The following is a 23437-nucleotide window of genomic DNA, read 5'->3' on the forward strand; positions in this document are numbered from 1 at the left end:
TCAACCTGGAACAGGGAAGGGCTTTTTGTCCAATTGCAGTTCTCTATTTGGATTTCTATTCCAGTCTTTATCTCCTTCATTCTCACATTCATGTTCTTCTTACCCTTATAATATCATGTCTCTATTTTGTCTCCCCCCCCCCCTTCTGAATGCCTCGGAGAGCAATCCTTGCATTTAGGATAAAATGACACAAATGTCCAGTCATAAAGCATTAAGTCTGGCTTCTGCCCAGAGGAGTACTATATCTCTCACCATATTACTCTGGGTATTTAGTGCATGAGTCGGTCTCCCATGGAGTGCTTGCATTGCAATGCACGAGGGACCATTTTACATGTCAAAAGTATACTGAGTCATCACACATCCCATTCTCATTCGCAGGTGCACTATTTATATAAAAGTAGCTTATTTGTTTTATATTCATTGCAAAAGGCAATTTTTATGTTTTACTCGGAACTCAAAATGCACACGAGAGCTATTGGCTGTGCAACTCTGACCTTCTACTGCTCCATGACTCACACTCTGACGTCAGGACATGGGAAGGGCAAGCAGCGACACAGAGAGAATGAATCCTCGGGATAGTTATGTTATGTTGTTATGTTATCTTTATTTCTATAGCGCACGACTCACCCTGGGGCATCTCGGCGCTGCCTAGAGATAGTACCTGAAGCTGAAAGAAGCCGAACACGGATCGTGAATAGAGGGATGAGGAATGAGAGACAGATAGAGTGAGAGTGCTAGGTGTATGCATGTTCGTGTCAGCGTGTGCACTTGGAGGTAATAAGTGCCTTTTTGACCTCCATGACCAGAACTGGCAAGACTTTGTCTCCTGGTCCAAGGCTTCAACATTAGGGCAGCTGCCCTGCATGCTACCCATAGCACTAAGGAGGCATCAAAGTGGCTTTATCTTTTATCTTGCACATGGTAATGGAGGTCACCAGTAGCTCTGCAATCATTCCAGAGCTTCTGCATACCAAGGGCAAACAACATGGTAACAAGCAGATGGCTTGAAGTATCAATGCACAGGTTCCTTTGTTCCATTGACGGCATCTTGCTTGATGCTGTGAAAGTCTTTATCCAGATCAAGCTTTGATACCTGCTCAGTGTCTAGGAATATATAAGGATTGGACATCGGGCCAACTGCGGCTTAGCTGCCAGAAAGCCTGCATCTTTTCAGTGGGCAAACGCCTTCTTCCTTGAAACTTGCCCTGGCACAGGACAGGGATGTATGTCACTTTGAATGTATAAGCCAATATCAGTACTTCCGGAGATACCGCAGACACCCTCTTATGGATTACCAAAACAAGGAGACAGCAGGCTTCTTTACTTGACCGCACAAGTGCATTTACTCCTACAATATAGAGGCAACATCTATAAGTGATTTCACTACAACTGTGTGTATGCATGTATTCTGTTGTATCTATGGGCCTGATTTAGATCATTACAGATGGGTTACTCCATCACAACGGTGATGGATGTCCCGCCTGCCGAAATATAAATCCCATGATATCCTATGGGATTTATATTTTGGTAGAGGGGCTATCCGTCACCATTGTGATGGAGTAAACCGTCTGCCAACATCTGGCGTCATTATAAATTGGGCGGTCAACCAGAACTCTGTATGTACTTTCTAGCCTTCTCTGTTGTGATTTTCTTCTTATGGAAGATTAGACTCCTAGTGCCTTTTTTGAACCAAGAAGAACAAATAAACGACACAAAGTAAGAGCAAATGGGTGGTGACGCGATGCCATTTCAACAAATACCACTTACTTATTAAATTGCTGGATGCCTCTATATACTATCAGCTCTCCACAGATAAAGAAAACTCTATTTAAGATAAAAAAATAATTCGCTCTCCTGAATAGTTATTTGCTGGAGGTGAGTCCCTGCAGACAATCCCCTGTAGCCATGCACAATGGTGCCAACAGGGGATTTAGGCACAGGGACTGACCGAAAGCCAGGTCGGCCATGCACTATGGGGGTTGGGCACCCACAAAAGAGCTAGACACAGGGCCTGACTGAAGGCTGTGCGTAGCGGGGGTTTGGGCACTTGCGGGGGGATTGGGTGGTGTCATCAATTACATAATTTATCATGTCATGGGTGATGTAATATATGAGATCATTAGCAGTGCAACAAGGGGAACAAGTTATAGTTAGTTAACTACAGTATAAATGGGAAATATAAGTAGTTTTCTTAGTTTTTAAACATTAGTGCTTATCTCAACACCTAACTATAATGCAACTGTATATATATTTCAAATACGCATTGCCAAAGCAATTAGAGTGGGGCACCCTTTTAAACATGTGACCTATAGGCATTGCCAATGATTGCTCATTATTATCTTTCCTCTAATGCCCCCATTACCCCATCATGCTTTTGCTCCTCCCTAATGTCAGTCCACTTCTCTTCTATGAGCTTTGACATATAGCTGCCCTGCTCTTTTATTTGGTTTTAACATGCATTTTTTTTTTTTTTTTTTAAATTTCAAAAACCTTTATTGGCAAAAGGAAGATACACAGGGCAGTAGCCCGCCGTTCGATGAACAATGACAAAGGGTCTCCAAACGGGCAGGACCCCACAGTGTCAATAACACAGCCGTTCAGCCGACATCCCAGAGGACCGGCGGCGTCATAAATACCAAATACAAGACTATTGCACTCTACGGAGCCAGAAAGCGTAATGCGACAATGCCTCAGCTAGCCTATATAGTAGTCCGAGAGTAACCCGTAGAGCCGTTGGCAATCATCCAGAACAGGCAGACCAAACCACTCCCATATGAGATCCTATCACCACCCAAACACCCGCCTCCCACCCACCCCTCGCACGCACAATGTCGATTCCGGACAAACTACCCCGCCCGTGTGTGTCCACTTTCACGTCAGGCCCGCTCAGGCAGCTGTGGCACCACGCCACTGTCGGACAGCACAGCACTCCGCTCCGCACATTGACTCTCACTGAACCCCCGCAATAAAGACCCCTTGAGGCCTGCTGCAGGCCCACTCACCAGGCCATCGAACAAAAAGAAAAAAGAAAAAAAAAAGAAAAACCCCAGCACTACACACAAACTCGCACCGCTCCGCCACACGTTCACCCTGGGTCTATGTCAGAAGCCAGTGCGCTCTCTGCAGGGACTCGCGCTACGTGCGCCACCTCCTGGGAGCTCCCACCAGCTGCCTGCACCGAGGCCTCGGCCGCGAGATACGCTCTGTATAAGCCCCAGAAATTTTTAGGACGACTCTTTGACGGCAATAATTCACTATATATCTCGGCCTGAGTGCTGCAATACAGCAGGTCGCTAACCCATCGTTTCTTGGTGGGGAGAGGCCCCCTCATCCAACAGAGTGCCACAACTCTTCTAGCAACAAGTAACGCCATGTCAACCAGGCGCCGCAGAGCCACCGGTAGAGGCCGGGAGTACCCCAGCAGTGCCAAGGCCGGGTTGGGGGCAACCACGGTGCCCAGGACCCGGCTCAGCTCCGAGAACACCTCAGTCCAGAACTTAGCGACTCCCGGGCAGTGCCAAGCCATATGGATAAAGTCAGCCACCGGGAAATGGCAGCGCTCGCACTCCGCCGAAGTCCGAAGCCCATACCGATGCAGTCTTTCCGGGGTATAATACACCCTCTGCAGGAACTTAAAGTGCACCAACCTGTGCCGACCGTTGAGAGATATCGTCTTGGTGCTGAGACAGCAATACCTCCACATCTCGTCAGTAAGCTCGAAATGCAGGTCATCCTGCCAGGCCAGCCGCGCCGTGACGGACTGACGCTCCGGTTGCTGGTCTACGATTCTTTTAAGGTTAGAGATCAATTTGGGTGGCGCGGTCGTTTTGATTATGTAGGTGAGTTCCGGTACCTCCTGGGGCTCCGCCATGCCAGGGCCCAGCGCAGCAGATAACGCCAGCCTTACCCTATGAAACTGGAAGCGCTGCAGGAGAGTGGGGGCGGATAGAGCCGGCACAAGTTGGTCCCACGTTTTGGCTATCCCATCCACAAATAAGTCCTCCATCCGCTCAACGCCCAGTGCCTTTAATGCATGGACAACTCCCCTCTCCCTTAACCGGGGGAGCCAATGCACCCAGTCCACCAGTAGCAGAGGTGAGTACAGCAGCGCACAGCCATGCGCCTTCCTCAGCGCTTGCCATGCATGAGTCGTGGTTGTGAGGGAGTCAAGTCGCCCCACCGAGCGATCCACAGGCCGGAGGGCGACCGCAGGCAACGGTAGCGGATCCACAAACAGACGTTCCAGGATGACGTGGGGGACATCCGCGCTGGCATGAATCCATGCGTGTAGGTGCGCCGCCTGTGTGACCCTGTCTCCAAGTCCGGGGCCCCTAGACCTCCCCTGTCATACGGAAGAGTTAGCACCCTCCACTGTACTCTAGGTTGTTTGCCCCCCCAGGCCAACTTGATCAGGGTTTGAGTTAGCTGCTTAAAAAAGGCCTTGGACAATACAATGGGGATGTTGGTGAAAAGGAACAAGAATCTCGGTAAGATGACCATCTTCATGATAGCTATCCTGCCCATCAGGGATAAAGGCAGACGATTCCACGACTCAACCTCCTCCTCCAATTTGGCGTACGCCACTCCATAGTTTTTTCTAAGGAGCACCTCAGGGTCTGTATGTAGCCGGATCCCTAGGTACCTGACCGAGTCTGTTGTCCATTGCAGCGGATATTCCATAGGGAACTGGGCCGTAACCGACGTCAGCGGGAACGCCAGCCACTTGTTCCAATTCACTCTAAGGCCTGACAGCGCGCCGAACCGGACTACCTCTCGTAATATTGACGAAAGGTTCTTCTCCGGATCCCGAACGTAGAGCAGCGTGTCGTCAGCATATGCGGAAATGCTAATTTGGTAAGTGGGGAAATTAATGCCCTCGTACCGGTGGTACTCCCTGATTGCTCACGCCAAAGGTTCCGCCACAAGGGCATAGAGGATGGGAGAGAGTGGGCAGCCCTGCCTAGTCCCCCTGCTGATCCCAAAGGCCTCTGAAACCCGGCCACCCATACATAGCCTGGCCGCCGGCTGATAATATAAAGCTCCCACCATCTGCAGAAAGGGTTCCCCCAGTCCAACCTTCCGCAACACACGCACCATAAAAGGCCACTCCACGGAGTCAAACGCTTTTTCCATATCAAGGAAAATGGCCAAAGCCTTATTTTCGGGGCGCACATGTTGCATTGTCCCCAGTACTGTACGAATGTTATATGTAAGATTTCTGGCAGGGATAAATCCCGCCTGCTCCGGCGCCACTAGTTCCGGCACCAGCAGCGCCAAACGTGTGGCGAGCACCTTTGCGTATAATTTTGCATCAACATTAAGGAGTGAGAGTGGCCGGTATGACCCACACACGTCAGGTGGCCTACCTGGCTTCAAAATGGTTACTAGAAGCGCTTCGCGCATAGAGCGTGGGATGTATCCCTCCTGGCATATGCTATCAAATAAGGTGATCAGGTGGGGGAGGACCTGATCCTTAAAAGTTTTATAAAATGTCACCGTCAGCCCATCAGCTCCAGGGGCGATACCTGCCTTCATTCCTGCAAGTGCTTCCAAGATCTCATCTTGCTGTATGGGGAGCGACAGGAACTCCCGCTGGGAGTCGGTTAGGAAGGGCATTTTGATATAGCTGAGGTAGTCCTCTATTTCCTCCTCCATCTGTGTCACCCTGGAGGTGTAGAGCCCCGCATAGTAGCTCCTAAACTCAGCGCTGATCTCCGCTTCCCCAGTGACCACTGCACCATCCCCAGTCACCAGCTCGTCTATGACCAGGGGCTTCCGGCTATTGCGCAGTATCCTCGCGAGTAGAGTGCCTGGGCGCTCGCTCTCCCCATATACGCGGGCCGTAGCATACTTGCCCATATGCCGCACCTCCCTGTCTGCTTCCGCATGATATTCCGAGACTAACTCTTGGATCTGAGCCTCAGCAGCAGGGTCGGGAGACAACCGTTGTCTCTCTTCCAGCTGCCCCAACTGGGTCTCTATCACCTTAAGTCTGCCACGTATAGATTTCAGTACCCCGGAATGCTTGGCCATGGCCATGCCTCTGATGTAGGCCTTAAACGAGTCCCAGACCGTATGGAAGCTCTAAACTGAACCCAGATTGGTGTCGAAGAAGGACTCTATATCTTCCGCCAATTCACCCCGGAACACCTCGTCCAATAGCGAGTATGGCGGAAAACGCCACGTGAATGGAGGGATACGTTTAGCCAGGGTGTCTAGTATTAGGAGTAGCGGCGAGTGATCAGAAAGAGTACGCGGGAGGACCGCACAGCCCCTGACTATCGCAAGTAACAACTGTGACAATAGCCAGTAATCAATTCTGGTGTGTACGTCGTGATTTGCTGAGTAGTGTGTGTACCCCCCTTTACCCTGGTGTCTATGTCTCCAGACGTCTACTAAGTCAAGCCTGGTGAGCTCAGCCTGCATGTATAAAGCCGCTGCCGCCGGGCGACGAGTTGGACCCGAGGAGCGGTCCAAAGCCGGGTCAAATGTAAAGTTAAAATCCCCCCCCCACAGCATGCGGGCGTGTGCATAGCGGCGGCAACTATCAGCCAGGGCCGCATAGAACTCAGGATTGTCGTAATTAGGTCCGTACACGTTGACTACAACTAGGTCATGACCTTTCTCAGCACACCGGGCAATCAAGTAACGCCCGTCCGAGTCTGCTGCTAGTATAGACAACGATAAATTGGAGCGAGGATTAACCCAGGTGATCACCCCTCTGGAGTGCGAAGTGAAGCCGGCCGCAACGCTGGTTCCCGCCAAGCCTCTCGCTTTAAGCATGTGGCTCGCTAGTGGGAGGTGTGTCTCCTGTAGGAGCGCCAGATCTATATTATGTCTATGCAAGTAATTCAGTACTTTCCTCAATTTACGAAAATCGTTCAATCCCCTTACATTCCATGTCAATGCCCTCAATGATGCCGTGGCTGTGCCACCCGTCAATTCCCCCGGGTCACCCATGTACAAAACTCAGTGTGACAGCTATAGTGTCCTAATAGGCCAGAGCACAGTGCCATCAGCAGACAATGACCAGTCGCTTCAATCTTGACACCAAGCAAGGTCGTAGACAACCAACAATTCCACAGTGCGTGCGCTCCCCGCAACCCCAACCCACCCCCCCACCCACAGCCGACCTCCCCCAACCTGGCCAGACAGTACTCCCACTCAGCCCCCCACCCCCCAATGCCACAAACACACCCCACAAACATCACACCAACCAAACCCCACAAGCTCCCCACTAGGCTACTGCGCTAGGGTCGAGGTTACTAGGCTCTGCAATAATCACAATCTGGCAAGACGCCAGTCAGTTGCGCAACTCCGCCGCCCCGCCCCCAAGTAACCTGGCTGCAGAGCGAGCTACGCTCAATCTCCTGTTGGGATATCTGTGGCCCCCCACAGCACGCAGCCACGGCCATCCTCACCGCATACCTGGATAACACAGCAAGCCCCACCAGGCCTGCCCCCCGAGTCCACCCCGCCAAGGATCACAAAGCAACAAGTCCAAACAGAGTAACCCTCAACACAAGATTGATGGGGGAGGGCCGCCGCTCCGTAGCACCCAGCAAGGGGGGCCAGCGAACGGCTAGCCCAACCCAGTGACAGATCTCCTGTGGGCTGATGACCCGGGCAACTCTATTCTCAAAGCGGCAGCCAACGTCCCTACGGGGGAGGCCCCCCCCAACGCTCAAGTGCCAGTGCCCTCAGCCACGATCGTCGTATCAAGCACAGTAATCCCACAGTGTTGGGCGACCCCCGCCCGGCTATCATGGCCGAACAGTCTATTTGTGGACCAAGCCCGAGCTCCCCTCAGCACTTAGTCTTGACCCTCCAAACCCGAGGTCCCCTCCAAAGAGTCACCCAAAGCTCTGGGGCCATTCAGTCGCTCCCTTGTCCATACCTTCAGGGATTTCTGAAGTTCCCTCGGGTCAGTGAAGAAGTGTGAGTGTCCCTGCCGGTTGATCCGGAGCCTCGCCGGATAGAGCATGGCGTAGTCCAGGCCGAGGTCCCGAAGCTGTTGCTTATACGGTGCGAACTGACGCCTCTCTTCCTGAACCATCGCCGTAAAGTCTGGGTAGATCGAGATATCCATGCCCTCGTATTGCAGCTTGCCTTTCTCCCTGGCCACCCGAAGGGCCACGTCCCTGTCCCTGTAATTCAGGAGCTTCGCGATGATCGGTCGCGCCGGCGCCCCCGGCCGAGGGCGCGGGCCAAGCGACCTGTGAGCCCTCTCGACCACAAACATCGGAGAGAACACCTCCTCCCCCAGCAAGGCTCGCAGCAGTTTCTCAACGAAGAGTTCCATCTTTCCAGTCGAGGTCGATTCCGCCACCCCCGTTATGCGTATGTTCGAACGCCGTGAACGGGCCTCCAAGTCCTCTGACTTATCCTGAATAACCTGCAGAAGCTTGCTGAGCTCTTTGCGGTCCGCATCCCACTCTGTTTGGGCCTCTTCCACCTGCAAGACTCTCCTCTCCGCGATGTCCAGTCGCTCCGTATTCTTGTCTACACGCTCCGACATACGGTCCATGCGATAGGTGAGCGCATCTAATTTAGCGTCGATTGCGGTCAGGCTGCCCTGCAGGCCCTTCTCCATCGCTACCAGCATCTCCTTAATGTCCGAGCCTGCCGAGGCCCCAACGCCTGCATCGCCAACCGGAATCTCCTGCGTCAGGCCAGCGCCAGCAGCTCCCCTCGGTCTGCGCGGATCAAAAGAGAGCTTGGGCTGTGTTTTGTCGCCTTTCCCCATGTCTTTGACTCTCTGTCGCCACTCCACCAGACCCGCGGCAACCAGTCAGGGCGCCACCGCACAATACGGACACCCCAGAGCAGCAGAAAGGTAGAGAGGCACCCAGACCGTGCCCCCAGGCTCCCACCGGGGCAAACCACACCAGTCTCTCCTGTGTGCAGGGCACGGCGTCTCCAAGGCTCTGTGCAGGGGGCTCACTCGCACCTCACAGCCGTACAGCCGACCCTCCACGTGTGCCGGGCACCCCGGCTCCGCCGGTCCAAGCAGGGCGTGGCTCCCCCGGGTACAGCCCGGCTAGCAACACTGCGCCTAGTGTCCGGCGCCACCCAGCACTCCCAGGCTTCCGCTCAAGAGCACCCCGGACCACAGGAGGCACAGCGATGTACACGGCCCGAGCTGCCGCCAGGTCCTCCTCGCGCCGTCGGCCCCTGCGCCACCTCCGCTCCCGCTGGTGCCCAGCAGATCGTCGCAAGAGCGACACCAAAGAGCTCCGTCGCTCGCAGTGTTTGCCGGCCCTCCGAGGTCGCACGTCTCAAAAAGTATTAAGGCCTCAAGCCCAACGCAGCAGGGGCCGCAGTCGCCAGACACAGCAGGGCCTAAAAGCAGGGGGACAGCGTGCGCTCCGCAGCCCAAGCAGGGGCACCCCTGAGGTGTCCTCACCTCCGCCAAGCCATCCGCCACCTCTCCGCCAATGTCGCCGAAAGACCAGGTTCGCGTCTCTCAGTGCAACCGCACGTCGGCTCACGCAGCACGGGCAGCCTCTAACTCCAGCCCGGGGATCGAGGCCTGGTTCAGTGCGCGCCGCGCCACTCCTCACCGGCGCTCCGGCCGTCGCCTTCGAAGCCTGCGGGGGGCCGCAACACGGGTCCCCAGGTTCCGTAGGGCTTCCCCCGTCAGCAAAGCACGGCTGCCCGGCAGCCAAGGATAATTGGGCGGATTATATAAGGTGCAGGACGGAGAGCCTCGCGCTCACACGTCCGCCATCAGCGCCAGCAAGCTCCGCCCCCCTTTAACATGCATTTTTATCCATGTCCCACCACCCCTCCACAATAGCTAAACTCTATCCAGCACATTAGACAATGCTTTGTTGGTCTTTTGAAATAGTCTAGTTATGTTTCCCATTAATTTGCTTTTTAATGTCTATGGATTTTTTTTGGTAACTTTATTCAAACTATTAAAACCTGTTCACTTCTCCTTCAGTGGCTAAGTGGAACTCAGCTGACCAGCAACAATTGTGTATAATCCTCTGCTAAATAAACAATTGAAACACGTATTAGGCCATCTTAACTTGATCTTTTTCTTAGTTCAATTATTTGCTCCTTTTTCTTGTGAGAATTCCATACCTTGTCTTCAGCAAATACTGTTTCATCATGCAGAACACCAGTCACATTACTTCCAGGAATGTCCTTGGCAGAAACAAAGCACTCAAAGCCTGGAACCTTTTGAGCTTCTGCAGTATCAATGGAACTGTAAGAACAACATAGACACACAAACAGTGAAGGAAATAAAGGTTATACAAGATTTAGATTAGGTCATGGTCATCAGATGATGAAGGTGCGATGTAACAACTGGGAAGGTGACGTAAACCAACTGCCTTAGTTCTTTTGCAGGCAAAATATCCTATTGTTGCTTGCTGTTCACCACAGTCCTTGGGCTTTGACGTTTGAATTTGCTCCTAGCCCATCACAGTGGGATAGTCTATGATTCTTGCTCAAGGCATGAGCCATAGCATGCATTTGACGGGATCTTAGCCAAGGGAGAAAAAGTTGTCTAACTATGACTGCTTGGTAAGCACAAACTGAAGGCTAGTGTGAACTAAGCTGCCCTAATAGTGGCTGTATGAATCCAGTGTGATACAGTGTGATCTAGTAAGGGAAGCCTGAAATCCTTATTTCAAGTATAGATCATTAAGCCCCCTCGGCTCATCCGCCCTTTTTCTTCTGGGAAATCCTTCAAATAAACCTTCTGCCTTAAGACCAGCATCTCACCTGTCTTGCTGTGGAAGAGGCTTAAAGTAGCAATATTGATTTATAAAAGACGTATTAGGGCAGTGTAAGATCTGTCAGCCATGGGTGGTCTTTCCCAAACGTTTTGCCTGATTACCTCCTCTTTTTGATGATTCTTTTTGTTGGCCTTTTGACTCTGAGCACTTTACCACTGCTGACCAATGCTAGAGTGCATGTGCCTCTCCCCTAAAACATGGTGACATTGGTTTATTCACATTTGGGATTTTTAATTTACCTGTACATCCTAGTAGAGTGCACTACCCCTGCCCCTTTAAACATGTCTTATGCCTGCCACTGCTGAGCCTTTATAGGCAGTTTTGATGCCATGTCGACTTGGCATTTAAAAGCCCTTGACAGGCCTTAAACTCCTCTTTAAGTACACCTCAGTTACCCTAAAATAGGTTGTAGGTCGCCCATGGGGCAGGGTGCTATGTAAGTAATAGGTAGGACATGTACTGGTGAGTTTTGCATGTCCTGGTAGTGAAAACTTCTAAATTCATTTTTCACTACAGTGAGGCCATCTCCTCTTATAGGTTAACATTGGGAATTCCTTATTACATATTTAAGCTGCAATTCCTGATTGAGAAGGAGTGGTCCTGTCATGTTTCACCTCATTGGAATGGTAATGATGAATCCTCTTTGCTGGAAAAGCTGGATTTAACATCACTGTTTTAGAAATGCCACTTTTACAATGTTCATAAGTATACAAAACAGTGATGAATGAAATGCTTGAATTAATCTCCGCCACTGGCAATCACTCAGGCCGGATCCCAATGCATTGTTATTTTTCACACCATGCCACCTCAGTTTAAACCCAGATATATCCAAAACAGTCTTGACTCAGTTCCGATAGGAACAGTCCAGCCCAAACTGCCAAGTCAGGTCCTCCCTAAACCGAAACACAAGCAGGGCAGGACAGGTTTTGCCCTAGTTATGGGCTCATCAGCCGGGTACAGCTTGGTTCCAGGGAGGACCTGGCTTGGCAGCTCGGGCTAGACTGTTCCCATGGGGAGCAAAGTCAAAGCTGATTTGCATATGGCTGGGTCCAAACTGAAATGGAGTGGTGAGCAAAAAGACAATGGATTAAGGCACAGGTCCTCGACTGGGGGTTTCACATTGTTCAACATTCCATCCATCAATTGTTCTTTTTTCACTTTTAGAAAGTTGGCATTTCTCTACTCTTAACGCTCTGTGTGCCTGTAGCCTGTCTCCCATACATGTCTGGGGTGGGTGACAGCTTGACCTTGTGCAGTCCCTCTGGATAGCCACACACAAAGTAAGGGTAGGTGTGTTGGAGTGCCCATCTGCATCCTCATGGATCATCCTGGGCAGGATGGGAAGGGGGAACGGACACTTACACCTGAAGGGGCAGTGTTTTGTCACCACACAACGGACTGATTACTCCCCTGTAGTGAGTCTGGAGCCAAGGTTAGGAAGAAAGGACCTCTGTGCACTTCAAAGACCCCTCTTTGAAGTCACCCCCTACTTCAAATTCACAACTGGGTAAAAGTACTGGGTCTCTGACCCCACCAAATAAGAAATTTCTGGACCCGTAAAGAGCCTCTGTCAGCAGAACTGCTGTGCTGCTACATGGACTGTCACTCTTCCGGACTGCTGCTCTGGAAGAACTGCTTTTCTGCAGTGTTTCCCTGCTTTCTGCTATTCTCTGACCCTGCTGAAGTAGAGCTGGACTCTGCCATGAACCCAGAGTGATCTCCAAGGACTTGTTGGCTGGTATCCTGTTGTTTGATACTCAGGGATATCAAATTCTCACCACCTGCTCCTGTGCCTGGTCCATTAGAAGTCGTCCCAAGTGCTTGCTCCAGTCGAACCAGTGCATCTCCTGTCTTTGGGAAGCAGAGCTGCCCATAGTCACTGTTGCAGGAGCAGAATTGGTGCATCGCACTCGGAACCGTCACATTGTGTCTGGAACCACCACTTCGGAAGCAGCACATTGCCGCCACTGTGTGGATAAGATCGATGCATCTCTCCTCCAGAGTGGATGAACCCAGCGCATCACCTTCCAACCACTGCACTCGGAACTGGTGCTTCGTTTAATGGACCCGATGCATCGCCACAGTTGTGTGGAGCAATATGGCGCATTACACGAACTTTGTGGGGATCATCAATGCATCTGGTGCTATTACAAAGATTAAGGTACTTTTGTGCAGTAGGCCCTGAGAGGATCCTGTAACAGGCTTGCACTCCATTGCAGGCAGCCTGAACTCTTGACTTTGTTCAGATCCAGCGTGACCAATTAACTCTTTGAGCACTATTCGCTTCTAAGCACTATTTTGCATGTAATCTTTAAAAACTCATATCTCAACTTCTACTTATTGGAGTTTTCTCATTTTGGTCTTGATTAATTTATAAAATCATAATCTATTTTTCTAAACTGGTGTGGAGTCTTTTTGTGGTATTTTCACTGTTTGAAGTGTTGTACAAATACTTTACACATTGCCTCTTAAGTTAAGCCTGACTGCTCTGTGCCAAGCTACCAGAGGGTGAGCACAGGTTAACTTAGGGTGCATATTGGACTTACCCTGACTTGAACTGTGGACTCTACTTGGACTGGTCACATACCTCTGCCAACTAGAAATCCAATTACTAACAAGTGGTATATGTTATCCCTGCTGTGTCCAGTGTTCATTAAGAGGTGTGGGTGATGAGAGTTGGATGGGCAAATCACAGAGCAAGTGCTAATAGCCCCAGTCAGGGTTGGTTAAAAAAAACGATTGTTAATAAGCTGGAACATCTCTGCAGTGAAGGCTGCAGGGGTACACTTTGGATTGTCTTTCACACTTCAAATGACAATTTATGGAACTGAACTTTTCTTTGGGTGAGTCCCTATAATTAATGTAATTTTCTTTATTTTTCCTTCATCTTTTACCTTGAAGGAAGATTATTAAGACTCAATGATTTACTGCCTGCTCACACTCTCCTCTTATAGACTAGTCCTATGCATGAACATTTGCTCATCGGTTTGAAGCCACACTAATATGTATGCATGAGTGCTAGAAGCAAGTGCTGTGAGACCTATATGGTGTACACTAGTGCACTGAATTTTCACCTTAGCACATCATGCCATCCAATACTAATGCGAGGAGTTATTTTCCAGGTGTCAGCAGTGACTGTTCAGCCGACGTCTTTTGGTGCACATTAATCAACATGTGACTGAGAGTTTTATCACTCTAGGACTGCGTCATCCACTACCCATAATTGTTTGAATATCTTAAGGTCTTTCTCACTGTTACACCATCTCTCATTCAATAGAATTCTTGGCCACATCAAAACCATATCACACGCATGGAGACACTCTGTACCACCACTTCTTTTTCTTACAACAACACTGTTAAGATTCCAACTTGTCAAATCCTTCGTTTTTATTTCATAGGTAAACAACTTCAACATTCTCATTGGTTTTGAACATTGTTAACCATTACATTTGTCCATGGACTTGTTTATCTTGATTTAATAACCCACATCTACACAAGTTGTCTTGGTTCCACAATTCAAATCAAAACAGCTTGTGTAGACCAGCAATTTTCTCATTTCCATTATTCTCCATTAATTTCTCAAAATGTCAACAACATCTTTATTCTTATCCACGTAAGGCATAGCATAGTGTTAGGTCTCCTTCCGCTGAACAACTCAAATAGCACTTCACCAGTTGTGGTATTAGGCGTTAGTCTATACATTTCCACCTTTTTGAACAGATATTCCATCTAGCTCCTCCCACTAGATATAGCAATTTGATTGACTTCCTTTAAAACTCAATTTTAACCTTTCTACCATGCCACTCATTTCTGGGTGATACACAGTGAACTTCTTATGCACAATCTCTTTGTTGGATAAGAACTTCTGTATTTCATCTGTCAGCAATTGGACACCATTGTTTGTCCCTCTATGAAGAAAAAGTCATCAAGACATTTCCCAACTGTGCACAAATCAACATTAATGAAACAGTCATTTCTGGGCACCTGGAGAACATGTCAATAAGTACTATGACATATTGCTGACATCCACCATTGCTCAAAGGTCCTATGATATCTAAGGCAACATTCTCCCATGGTTTGTTGGGTAACCTTCTCACAACCATAGAATTTTTCCTGGGCACTCTATACATACGATCTCTTCCTACACATTCAGTTTATACAACTTGCCCTGGACACCAGAAATACATTCCAAACCTCTCTTTTGTTTTGCAAATTCCAGAATGCCCTTCATGAGCACAATCAATTAAAATGGAACTCTTTCTAACTTTCACTAACTTGGAACCCCTGAAAATTAAGCCCCCAACCCCTTTTCAGAGAGTTAATCTTTGACATTCCAATATTTCTTACACTCTATGTTATTTACATTTTTGCTTTTCTATCCTGACTTGATACAACCAGATATATTTTTAGTAGCACATTTTACCCTATCATCTTTCTCTAATTGTTCTCACTAAAGATAGGGTGAACCTTGCTGTATATTTTCACCTCCACTTTGCATCGTGTAGAAAGATAATCAGTTATGCAATTGTTATTGAGGTATTTGTACTTCAAAATCCATTTTTTGTAGTGCTATGACCCAATTGCTGATTCTCGTGAACACTTCTGTTAGGGGTTTGTGATCAGTCCTGATTTCAAACACACTTCCCCTCAGAACCATTTATAAAAATGTACTGCCCAGTACATTGCTAAAGCTTTTCTTTTCTGTAACCAAAATATCTCAATTCAGAGCTTTTCAAACTTTTGGAAATTAACAATATAGTTTCCTCTGAGTCTCCTGTACCTTGTTTCAGAACTTCTTCTAAACCACTCATACTGGTGTCAGTGAGAATTGTCACCTTGATTTTAGGGCTAATACACTGAAACATTTGTGATTTAGGTAATCTCTTCCTAATGTCAGAAAACTTCTCATCACACGTTGTTAACCAGTGCTCTGTCTTTTTTTATTTTAGTGAAGTTTTCATGCATATTGTCCTAACAAGGGCATAAGAGGCAGTGGCACCTGGGTTGGAAAATAAACGCTGCTCTGAAAAATATGTATTTTTAAAAATAAAACTGATGAAAATTGATTTCTGCAGGTGCCAGAGTGAGGCCAATATGGATTACAGGTAGTGGGACACATTTTAAGTTTGCTAATTTGACTCTCTACACCCAGGATGGCCGGGGGCGCTGCAGAAGCCTTGGTAGAGTGTTGGGCCCACCCAGGAATGGAGCTACACCCAGATCTATTTAGCAGCCATATTTGAACATTGAAAATATTGTCCTGTGTCTCCCAGGTATATAGAAGTTACTTGGGCAGACTTTTCTTTGGTTTTCAGGCATTATTTGCTAGGCATTGGTAGAGTTGGAACTTTTGGTTTATGGTTCTTGTGTGTAGGGACATTTGATTTTAAGTCATAGGGTAGTTTTGCATCCAGTGTCAAAGTAACAGAAAGATTCATACAGTGTACAGTATTAAACATTGAAAGTTTTATCGACAATGATCATTTTCACAGTAAATCATTGTACATATTGTGAAACGTTCTTAAAAGGTAACACAATAGTTTAACTTTGTCTGCTATTGTAGTGGCACCTTGAAAAAGTTACTAGGTCTGATATTTATTGATTGCACTCACTTTAATGTGTTAGGCACATGCGGTATTGTGCTTTTAGAGTTGAGGGCTTACTGGAGTGCAGACCACTAGAGGTGCTTTCAGTTCAGGGGTCGATGGTAGAATCATCTGGGTTACATCATCTCTGGGACCCATCTTTAGTGTGCACCTCTTGTTGGTTGTGGGGCCCTTTAGAGGGAGGCAGTATAGGCATTCTCCTCCTGCCAGCTGTACATATTGGTAATTTCTGCATTGCATTTAGTAGTGTGTGCAATAAAGTACTTGTCATTTTTATAACAAAAACCACTGCATTAAGTGTTGTTTGATGCATTCCTGAGGGCTGGGTCTCTAGCCCACAGCACCTTCCCTTGTACTACTCTGCTTCGTTATCCTGAGAGTCAAGTGCTAAAAGGGTTATCTTTTGTTATGGGTCTCCTGGACACCAGTGGCAAAAGACCCCAGTTGTTACAATTGAGGGCCTCTGTCTGCCCTGGGACCTTCCAACTCAGATTCTTAACAATAAGGAAAAGGGTACCAAGATTTTAAAAAATACATGTTATATGAGGAGTTTGAGATACTATAACTACAGACACATGCATACAAATGCATAGTTAAGATGAAGGCTGAAATATTGCGAATGATGAATAAAGTGAGGTTTGTATATTTAGCTAGACAAGGAAAACTACACAACAAATGGGCATTGTAGATCTCATCTGCAATCAAAATCTATGGTTTTCGAGTCTTGTTGTTTTTCTAAGAAAAGAAACATCAAAGGGACAAAATAAATGACGTATTGCCCTCGTGCTGCAGCAAGTGAAACCTTTACTTGCAGCTGCACTGGAGCATAACAATGATTTGAACCCTACGGTGAAGACCTTTATCACTTATAAAAGCAAACAAATACAATGAAAAACCATGACAAACTGACCACAGCTATGTCTATGCTCAAGACAAGGTAGACTGAGAAGTTACTGCAAAACAAATTCTTACCTCTTTTTTTATCTCTTTCTTGATAGGTTGTATGAAATCAAATTAACTTTTAAAATGTCAACTACATTAAAGTAGAGTTAAAATTGTTGGGGCAATTATGTCTTATTCTTCATTATTATTCATCACAATTCAAATAATGTTTATTAGTACTCCGTAACATTTCCCATCACAGAACACTTCAAACCCATAGAATAATGATACCCTTCTGTAAAAACTAAAAAACCCTTAATGTCCCTGAACTCTACCCTTTCCTGAAACCTAATAACCCCTAACTACCCCTTATTTATACAAATCCCTAAAACCTACATCACCTTACTTCCCTTTAACACTACCCATTCTTGAATCCTAAAAACCCCTTCTTAGTTCCAGTCCTTCCTCACCTCACTGTGAATGCTCCTCTCTATTGTAGCAGGAGGATGCCCTCTTCCCCCTGCTCCCAGTACACTTAGATTTGTACTTAAAGGCGCAACATTTCTTGATTTGTTGTGCAGCCACAACTTGTTTTTAATTCTATTGTTTCAGTAGACAACACATTTGACACATCTTTTTTTCAGTCTACTTTTTATATACAATATTTCTACTGCTACATTTTTGATATACCTCATGCTTATGCTCTGGTCACCAAATGAGGTAAGAATGATGGACTTGGCTCTACAATAGTCAGGAATGGGAATTATGTTTGTGGCTCTGTGTCACATGGTGCCTTGCATCAGTCTTTAAAAGACTCAGTTTCTTGCTTTGCAAGGGAAAATGTCCTGATATAAATAGACTTCTGGCCATGATCAGATTCATCAATAACCTCACACCATCAAAATAGTAGCTTGCTTGTCCTACAGTCATAGTAATATCTAGAGGGCATGAAGGGCATCCCAGAGGTGAAGTGAGTCTTACTTAACCAGTAAGTGCCTCCTACACATGCACCGTGAGCAATCACATTACTATACATAGAGAGGTTGCAAGAGTACTATGCAAAGTCATCAAAGTATAAAAGTATCAGTGAACCTTGTTTAAAAGATCCATTAGTAAAAGTGGTGATCCTCAGAGGATCATTTTGACATTTTGTAGAGTGCCATGTGTCCCCTTTTAGTTAGTTTAGAGTGCTGGATCCATTGAAAAGAAAATTGGTTTTGGTTGTTCAAGGTGAGGCACTAGAGTCAGAGTAGTGAGATCAATTGTAGGCAAGTTTTTAATTATTTTCTAACACACACTTAGCTTGTGGCAGCTTCCAGGTTTGGCTTAAAGACATTCCACAACCTAGAGCCCTGGACTTCTAAGTATCTGCTACCATGTTTCTGCCATTCGAAGCTCTGTTCAGTCATGCGGTAGGCAAATATTGAACAATGTTTCCTTGTAAGTGCATAGTCATGGCCAGAAAACATAGACATTCTGGCCTTATACAAACTCCAGTAGACTTTGTGGACAATGCAGTGCAACTTGAGCTTGATGTTTACATCTAGTAAGAGGCAAAGGAATGAGGGTTTATGCATATTATTGCTGCTAGGTGTTACAACCTTTGGAGCCTCTGAAAGACTTTGTATATATGGCATTAGAGTAGTATTGGAGTGCAGTGGTCAGTGCTCTTTTTGAAGAATGATGATTTTCATGCTGACCACTTAACCACTAGATTGACTTACAAAGATTTCAGCGCCAAAGCGGATCTGTATCCTTTCCTTTTATCAGAGATTGCTCTTTTTAGTCCAATGGAACCCACGGTGCCTGCATGAGGTGGTGTTAATGTGGTCATCTGGGCTTTTTTCCAGGCAAAAATTAACGTAGACATCTTCAACATATTTTGTAAAATCAACTGAGATTGTGTACAAGATTGAGTATACTATCGACTCTGGAAAGTATTGCCAATTAAGAAGACTAAACTTAGAAAAATTTAAAGAGACAATCCAGTTATATAATAAGAGTACTAGGATTGATTATCTAAAGGTATAACTCAGCAGTGCATGGACAAAGTAGAAATTTTCTATCCTTCAATTCCAGGGACCTTCAAGGTCAGATAGCGTATTTGTTCCGCGATGACTACCCTTATTTCCTTATCGCCTATGCCATCCCCACTGAACAAGCAGGGGCTTTGGTGCTCCTCTCACGTGGACACAAATAAAATGCATGATAACCTGAGGCTCAATGTAATTCAACACAATAGTGTTCTCACATTGAAAGCTAATTAGGAGCCATAAAGTAGTGTAACAATTTATATCACCCTGCAGACAATGAATCCTGATTTAACATAGAAGAGAAGCAGCGCTTGATCTTACATTAATTTGGCGTGAGCCTTGGTGCTGGTCACTAGTGCAAGGTAGAGCTCATTCTCATAATGAGGGATGTCATCACAGTACATGGCCTCACCGCTTGCTTGCTTTGCTGCTGAGAGGTGCATCAGGGGCCGTCCCACCATATCTTCAGGGGATTGTCCTGCAGGTACCTCCTAAAACAAACCAGAAGGGATCAGTGATGGTGTCTTCTACTAAGAGAAACAAAACATCACAAATGTCCTGGTGTGCAACCTCATGTCATTTTTAAAACATTTGGATAGGAACTTGTGACCCTGCACCTCAGTGAAATTCTGTCATGCTCAGTTTACTGTCACTTGTACATTATTTCAGGGAAAATCCTTCACTGTTTCCTCTAATTAATATTTATGTTCCTAATTAGTAACTGCATTAAATTTAATCATCAAATATAGAGTATATAAAGTATTTTACTTATTTTTTAAAAGCCTTTGAGTCTCCTAAATACACTGTATGTCTCAATTCCTACAGTTTGAATTAGAATTAGACACTACATTGAGGTTGAGGTGACATAATGCCCGGTGTGACATTTTTGATCAATGTGCTATGTCTGATATCAGTGGCTGAATGCATGAGTGCATGTATGGATGTATAACTACAGAGCATAAATCTAGCTGTAAAACAACTGGAGAACCTATTGAAAGAAAAGACAACCATCTTATCTTTCTCCGGCCTTTGTTAGATTATGATCATGGATCGGACTCTGCATCTAATGACTTGGAATCCTCCAGGGCATAATAGGTTCTCTTTGAACTTTCAGAAGCAGCTTCTGACCTCATTCAATTATCTTGGCCTTCAGGAATTACCAGAGCTTAAGAGTCAGCTTGGAAACTTCAATGTAGCTGGTCCCTGGAAAGGTACCTTGATCCCCATGTCAAAGCCGTTCTCAATTTCCTAGCTTCCTAGACTTCTCAGGGGAAATCTTTCCAGACTGTTAAAGATTATATGTCTGCAATTTCTGCCAGTCACAAATAGGTTGTCATTCAAGCAGTTACAGAACATCCTATAGTGTGTAGATTATTGAAAGGTATGTGCAATGCTAATCCTCCAAAACCATGTTATTCATCAGTTTGGGATAGTAATTTGGTTTTGTCATTGCTTCAGCATTTGGTAGATAAGGATTCCCTTTCTTTGAAGGTGCTGTCGGTGAAACTAACAATGCTGCTCTGTTTCGTTTTATTCAGATGGGATTCAGATGTTAGAGCTCTGGATAGTTCTGCAATGCAATATTCAATAGGGGGTGCTTTCTTTTCCGTTATAAGGCAGACAAAAACTGCACCAATGCCGGTGGAGTATCCCTATTTCCCTACACATCCAAAATGATGTACTGTGTGCAGTCTTGAGCAGTATTTATCAAGGGCTGCTCATTTAAGGACATCCTCTCCTAAGCTGATGACTTCTTTCAGTAGGCCTTTTGCTTCTGTTTCTTCTCCTACATTGGCAAGATGGGCCAAAGAGGCGATATCCATACCTTCCAACTCACACGGTGCCACACTGTGACTCACGATATGGGCTCCCATCACACGTTGGCAGGGAAAATGAGCTGAAAACCACTGTAAATAGTGGTTTTACAGCTCGTTTTCCGAGGCTTTGAACTGCCGACATCCATTAAGGAGTGTGAAAACACCCCATGACATCAGCACCAGCCTCAGCAAGCTTTTTTTCTTTTTTTTTAGGAGGAGGGTCTTGGGGCGCGGGGTACAAAAGTGCCTCGGAGTTACTTCTTGGCACGAAGCTCCGCCCCCCTTAAAAGCCCCGCCCACTCCTCACACGGTGAGATTGTTCTTAAAGTTTGCAGATATGGATGTCACTGGCCAGTGTCAATACTGAAAACTTTGGCAACCATTCAGATGGAGGAGTTATGGCCTCGAAGATAGATTGGGGTGTAGCAATGCTTGAAGAGAGCCTTAAAACTGCTAATTAGTCAAGGCTTTCTTCCTTTAGAATGTTTTATAATAAGCCGGTGGCTCATGCTTAATTTCTTTATTGGCTCTGAATAGACATAATAGAGCCTCCAGTCTTGCAAAAAATATGGATTTTCCTCACTGTCTAGCAAAGTAAATTTCAGATTTTTCTAAGGACATGGAGGCGAATATTATCCCTCCTCTATTTGTACTGTTGATTTATATACATGAAATGATACTGCAGAGGGTTACATTGCTTGAATATCATCCCATAATTTCTCTTTTAAACACTGCAATTTTTCTTTAATTACAATGTCCATTATAGGACCTTCATAAAGAAATTAGAGTTGATCCAGACGTACAAATTACACGATGTACGGCTGTGGCCGTGCCGGAGGATTCCTTGATGGAGGACTAGAGTGAATTGGTCGTATTTTAGTTAGGATGCTTATTACTGTTCATATCTTTTCATTCTCTACAGGGACTTTAGTAGGTCTTCACATCAATAAAGGATGCCAATTGCAGACAGGAAGCACCTGATTGGTTTATTTATTACCCTCCTGTTTTCAACAGGATAGTATGGTTAATGTAGTTTTCTGCGTCTGCTGGTAAAATAAATCAAGATTAAAGATGGCACTATATTTGCCTCCTTGTTTTTATTAAAATCTGAACTTTCCTGTGCTAGACAGCTAGGAAATTCTGCATTTTAAATATATTTTTATTTAGATGACCAGAACAAATACTTTGGTATATGAGTTGACTTGTATGTATATTGGGTAAGTAAGAGAGACCTAGTAATAACAATTCTGCCACTTACAACATGGCTTCCTGTATAATGACCTTTGAAAAATAATATTTCCACAAGCACTTTATATTTTATGATGTAATAATGACTACATTTGCCCACCTGAAACAACTGCAAGCTGGATGGCAAATCCTTATGGAATAGTTCAGTGGCACTTCTGTGCTGAGCAGGAATCAAACCAACAAAGTTACTCTAAAAAACGTAGATATAAAGAAGTCAGTAACATATTTTTCCACCATTAATTGACCCAGCTTTGTCCATTTCCTGGTATTTCTACTCAACCAATAAAATAGTTGAATAAACAGTGTATTTCATTTCTTAATCCTTTCAAAAATAGTTTCAAATAGAAAGCTGTCAATGCTACCATATCAAAGCATTCTGAAACTATATTTAATACATTTCCCTCATTCACCTTTGTGAACCATAACTATGCAGGTGGGAGCCCTGCCGTACGCAGAGTTTGCTGCATGACCACTCTGACCTGGAACCTTCTCAGCAGGTCACCATTTCTGTGCCCTCACCTGTGGGCCGTTTAACCATGAAAGCGAAAAGGCAGCACACCGGGCAATATCTGGGGTCTTCAATGCATTCTAGCTGTATCCAGGCCCCGTTGCCCACCTGGTCTGTCTTAGACCCTCTCAACAGTATATCTACCCTTGCTATACCTGGCTTCACATCGGCTGCCTGTAGACATTAGGCGCCCAGGTCCTTCTTTGATGGGACCACCAGTTCACTGACCCTGAATGCCCCAAAAAATGCAGTGGCAAAAGCTGCTTTGAATAGCGTTACCTTAAATGTGTCCCTTGCCACCTCCTCCAGTGTGTCTATTAGCTGAGTCAGTTTCCTGAATTCTATGGGTTGCCACGTGTCCGGTTTCCTCCCCTTCAGGCGCTTCCACCCTTTCCTGGCTGCCCTGATGTAGTGGGAGGTTATGAGGTCGTGCTCTGAATGTATCTTTGAAAAGTGTGCCACTGCTGACAAGTGGGCTTGTGTTCATGACTTGGACTTTCACTACATGTATGCCCATTGAATGAAGCATTTCACTGCCCTGGCTGTGTCTCCAGGATCCCCCAGTGATGACAAGAGCCCCCCCCCCCAATCGCGT

At 46.2% G+C, this 23437-nt stretch overlaps 1 protein-coding gene across 2 annotated transcripts in view; it reads right to left on the reverse strand.

Moving 5' to 3' along the window:
* LOC146821941 (xanthine dehydrogenase/oxidase-like) overlaps window positions 1–23437 on the reverse strand; it is a 452547-nt gene that overhangs the window by 135788 nt on the left and 293322 nt on the right. The window contains exons 16-18 of one of the 2 annotated variants that reach the window (XM_085613026.1): window positions 22435–22524; window positions 19591–19760; window positions 10090–10213 (exon numbers count right to left, since the gene is read on the reverse strand). In XM_085613026.1, coding sequence (XP_085469152.1) covers window positions 10090–10213; window positions 19591–19760; window positions 22435–22524 — 384 coding nt within the window. The remainder of the gene's footprint in view (window positions 1–10089; window positions 10214–19590; window positions 19761–22434; window positions 22525–23437) is intronic. The other variant, XM_085613027.1, reaches the window with a different exon arrangement.

This window comes from Triturus cristatus, chromosome 6 (assembly GCF_964204655.1).
Source record: "Triturus cristatus chromosome 6, aTriCri1.1, whole genome shotgun sequence".
Lineage (NCBI taxonomy): Eukaryota > Metazoa > Chordata > Amphibia > Caudata > Salamandridae > Triturus > Triturus cristatus.